Source organism: Oryza sativa, chromosome 8, assembly GCF_034140825.1.
Source record: "Oryza sativa Japonica Group chromosome 8, ASM3414082v1".
Lineage (NCBI taxonomy): Eukaryota > Viridiplantae > Streptophyta > Magnoliopsida > Poales > Poaceae > Oryza > Oryza sativa.
The window spans coordinates 5,257,954-5,260,920 of NC_089042.1; the positions used below are offsets into that span (position 1 = coordinate 5,257,954).

Consider the following 2,967-nt stretch of genomic DNA (forward strand, 5'->3'; position numbering starts at 1 on the left):
ACACACACACATTCAGACAGAACATAACCATATAGCCATGCACCCGACCGATGCTAACGGCTCACACTCGCCAAAGTATGGCTAGCTAAATTTTGATCCCATGAATTTTCTATACTCTAGCAGGCCTATCTTCAGCCAACATCTTTTTAATTTCTTCCCTAACCAGAAATTGGTCATCTAAGGAGTCAATTTTTATTTTCTCTAAGTTCAAACAAACTTATTTTTTTTGGGGCGAATGTACATCTAACAGGACCCACAGGTAGACGTGATTTTTTCTAAAAAAAGATGTTATAAAATTGCACCTTGTATCAAAATACTTTGACATATATACATTCCAAAGGGAGAATATGTTGCTAGACACTTGTAATAATTGATTGGTTCAGAAATTAATCACTAATTGTCCGTAAAGGGTTTAATTAATCGTTAGTGGTTACAGTTGGATGATATATGCCAAAATGAACGGTGAATTTCGAATCTTTCTTGCATCTGGTGGCTATTAATTACTTTAGGAGTAAATTTAAAAAACTATATGTATGTTAATATCAAACTATCACAAACTACTTATTTGAGACATTGTATTATAAACTATAGATTTCGCACCAAAAATATCACAAAACTACATATTTAAAGCCCAAACTCAAAAAACTATGGTTTTGTTATATAAACGTTATATGTAAATATGTCAACCAAACGTCGTCACATGGAGAAACCAGATAAAACAGACTGACAGTCTGGAGAACCATTAAAATCTTACAAGATCACACACTGCAAACTGCATGCTCTCTCTCCCTCTCAACGCCTATATAAGCACATCCATCCCCCCTATGATCAAAGCATCACAGAAACCATAAACACACAGGCATCTGATTAGAGAAATCTAATGGCTTCTTCTTCCTTTTCCTTCCTGCTTGTTGCTGCTCTTCTTGGGTTGGCCTCATGGAAAGCCATTGCCTCAGACCCTAGCCCTCTCCAAGACTTTTGTGTCGCTGATCTGAATTCGCCAGGTACATTTGAATATGTTCTTAATTTCATGATCGATACTCTAATTTCTTGCATATACGATAAGCAGCATATAGAAAATTACTATATATATGTATTCATCTCATAAATCTTAGAACTGAAAGAAATATATAGTTGGTTTGCATGCTAATTAATTATTTTTCCTAAACCTGATGCAGTGCGAGTAAATGGATTTGTTTGCAAGAACCCAATGAACGCGAGTGCCGACGACTTCTTCAAGGCAGCCATGCTCGATAAGCCTAGAGACACAAACAATAAGGTTGGGTCCAATGTCACTTTGGTCAATGTCTTGCAGCTTCCTGGTCTCAATACCCTTGGCATCTCGATAGCACGTCTTGACTTTGCACCCTTGGGTTTGAACCCACCACACACGCACCCTCGTGCAACCGAGATCTTCACGGTGCTTGAAGGAACACTCTACGTTGGCTTTGTTACGTCCAACCCAGATAACAGGCTATTGTCCAAGGTGCTCAACAAGGGTGATGTGTTTGTGTTCCCTGAGGGGCTCATCCACTTCCAGTTCAATCCTAACCCACACAAGCCGGCAGTTGCCATTGCTGCACTGAGTAGCCAAAATCCCGGGGTTATTACTATTGCCAATGCGGTGTTTGGATCGAACCCACCTATCTCAGATGATATTTTGATGAAGGCGTTTCAGGTGGATAAGAAGATCATAGATTTGCTCCAAGCTCAGTTCTAGAAGAACAACTACTGATTGTCCTGTTGGTTGCACCATCAAGGACAGTATACTACATGCACCTGATGCTATGTAACTATCATATATGATACGTAGAATAAGTGGGGTTTTATGTGCTGAAATTGTTATCATGCATGATATGCTAAAGCAGTATGTTATTGGACATGGAATATGTTGGACTGTGGCGTTCTTTTCCCTCGTAATTAAAATGAAAAGCAAACCTCTTGAAGTCCATGAAAAAAAAATTATATATGCATGTTACTATGGACTCGGAAAGACGTTATATGTTTCTATGCCTACGATTTGTTCGTTGCAACCGAGAGATAATATATCAATTGAGAAAAAAAAAAGTTTGCTTCGCTAGGATATATTTATTATGAGAAATATCAAGCAATTAACTTAATCAAAACGTAGCTACTAGTTTTAGCTTTTCCGGCAGCATACTTTAACCCTCAACACCCTTCCATGATCACTCTTTTCTTGAAAAGAAACCTTTCACCTTTTCCCTGAGCTATTCTCTGCTCTATAGATAAATATGGCCAGGTTTCTTTGAGAGGACTTGTCCTTTAACCAAAAGATCAACTTCACCGGTTAGCCGTCAGCCTATGACCACGGATGGTTTAATTTGCATTGCCAAGAGGTTGATCTGTTATAAAGCAACTGTAATTAATCGAAGTATGGTATCAAGCATGTGTTCTTTCACTTTGTGCAATATATAATCATGTTATTTTTTCTTTTTTTTGTCTAATATAGGAGGCCCAGTGTTTTCTTTCTGCGTGCGCGTGGTTGTTTTGGGTCAGGTTATCCAAATGTAAATACACAATTCTTCTTAACTAATAACATATTAACACGTCCATACGTCGTAACTGGCCGTTAGGCCCATATAATTAGAAATCGACTAGAAAATTGATTGAGCATAAACATTGAATTTGATGGTTATGAACGAGGAGCGTACATATACATTATTGTGCGTGGTGGGAGGAGAGAGAAGAGGACTATGCTTTTATGGTAGTAGAGAAATAAAACCCACTTGAACAAAACAACCGAAATGTAAGCCCATGTATAGAAAGTACCATCCTTAAGAAGGTATCAAAAGATACTATATTTTCTATTATAAAATTTGGCACCTCTAGGTACTATGGGCATGTACAATGGTGTCTAATAACGGGCGTTCTTCGTTGTCATGCAAGTAAATTTGGTGACGTGGAAGAAAGAGAGGGAAGGAATGAGAAACATCGTTGCTACGCATG

General features: G+C 38.1%; 1 protein-coding gene across 1 annotated transcript; it reads left to right on the forward strand.

Moving 5' to 3' along the window:
- The first annotated feature begins 832 nt into the window (after nucleotides 1-832).
- On the forward strand, nucleotides 833-2,016 carry LOC4344838 (germin-like protein 8-2). Its single transcript, NM_001403489.1, has 2 exons — nucleotides 833-1,004; nucleotides 1,179-2,016. The coding sequence occupies exons 1-2, from the start codon at nucleotides 881-883 to the stop codon at nucleotides 1,718-1,720; spliced, it is 666 nt and encodes a 221-aa protein (NP_001390418.1). The 5' UTR covers nucleotides 833-880; the 3' UTR covers nucleotides 1,721-2,016.
- The last annotated feature ends 951 nt before the right edge of the window (nucleotides 2,017-2,967 follow it).

What these genes read in the sequence shown, in the direction of transcription:
- LOC4344838 (NM_001403489.1), top strand. Translation starts at nt 881, where the DNA reads ATGGCTTCTTCTTCCTTTTCCTTCCTGCTTGTTGCTGCTCTTCTTGGG. An exon ending in CGCTGATCTGAATTCGCCAG is followed by an intron (nt 1,005 to 1,178) that starts GTACATTTGAAT and finishes AACCTGATGCAG; the next exon opens with TGCGAGTAAATGGATTTGTT.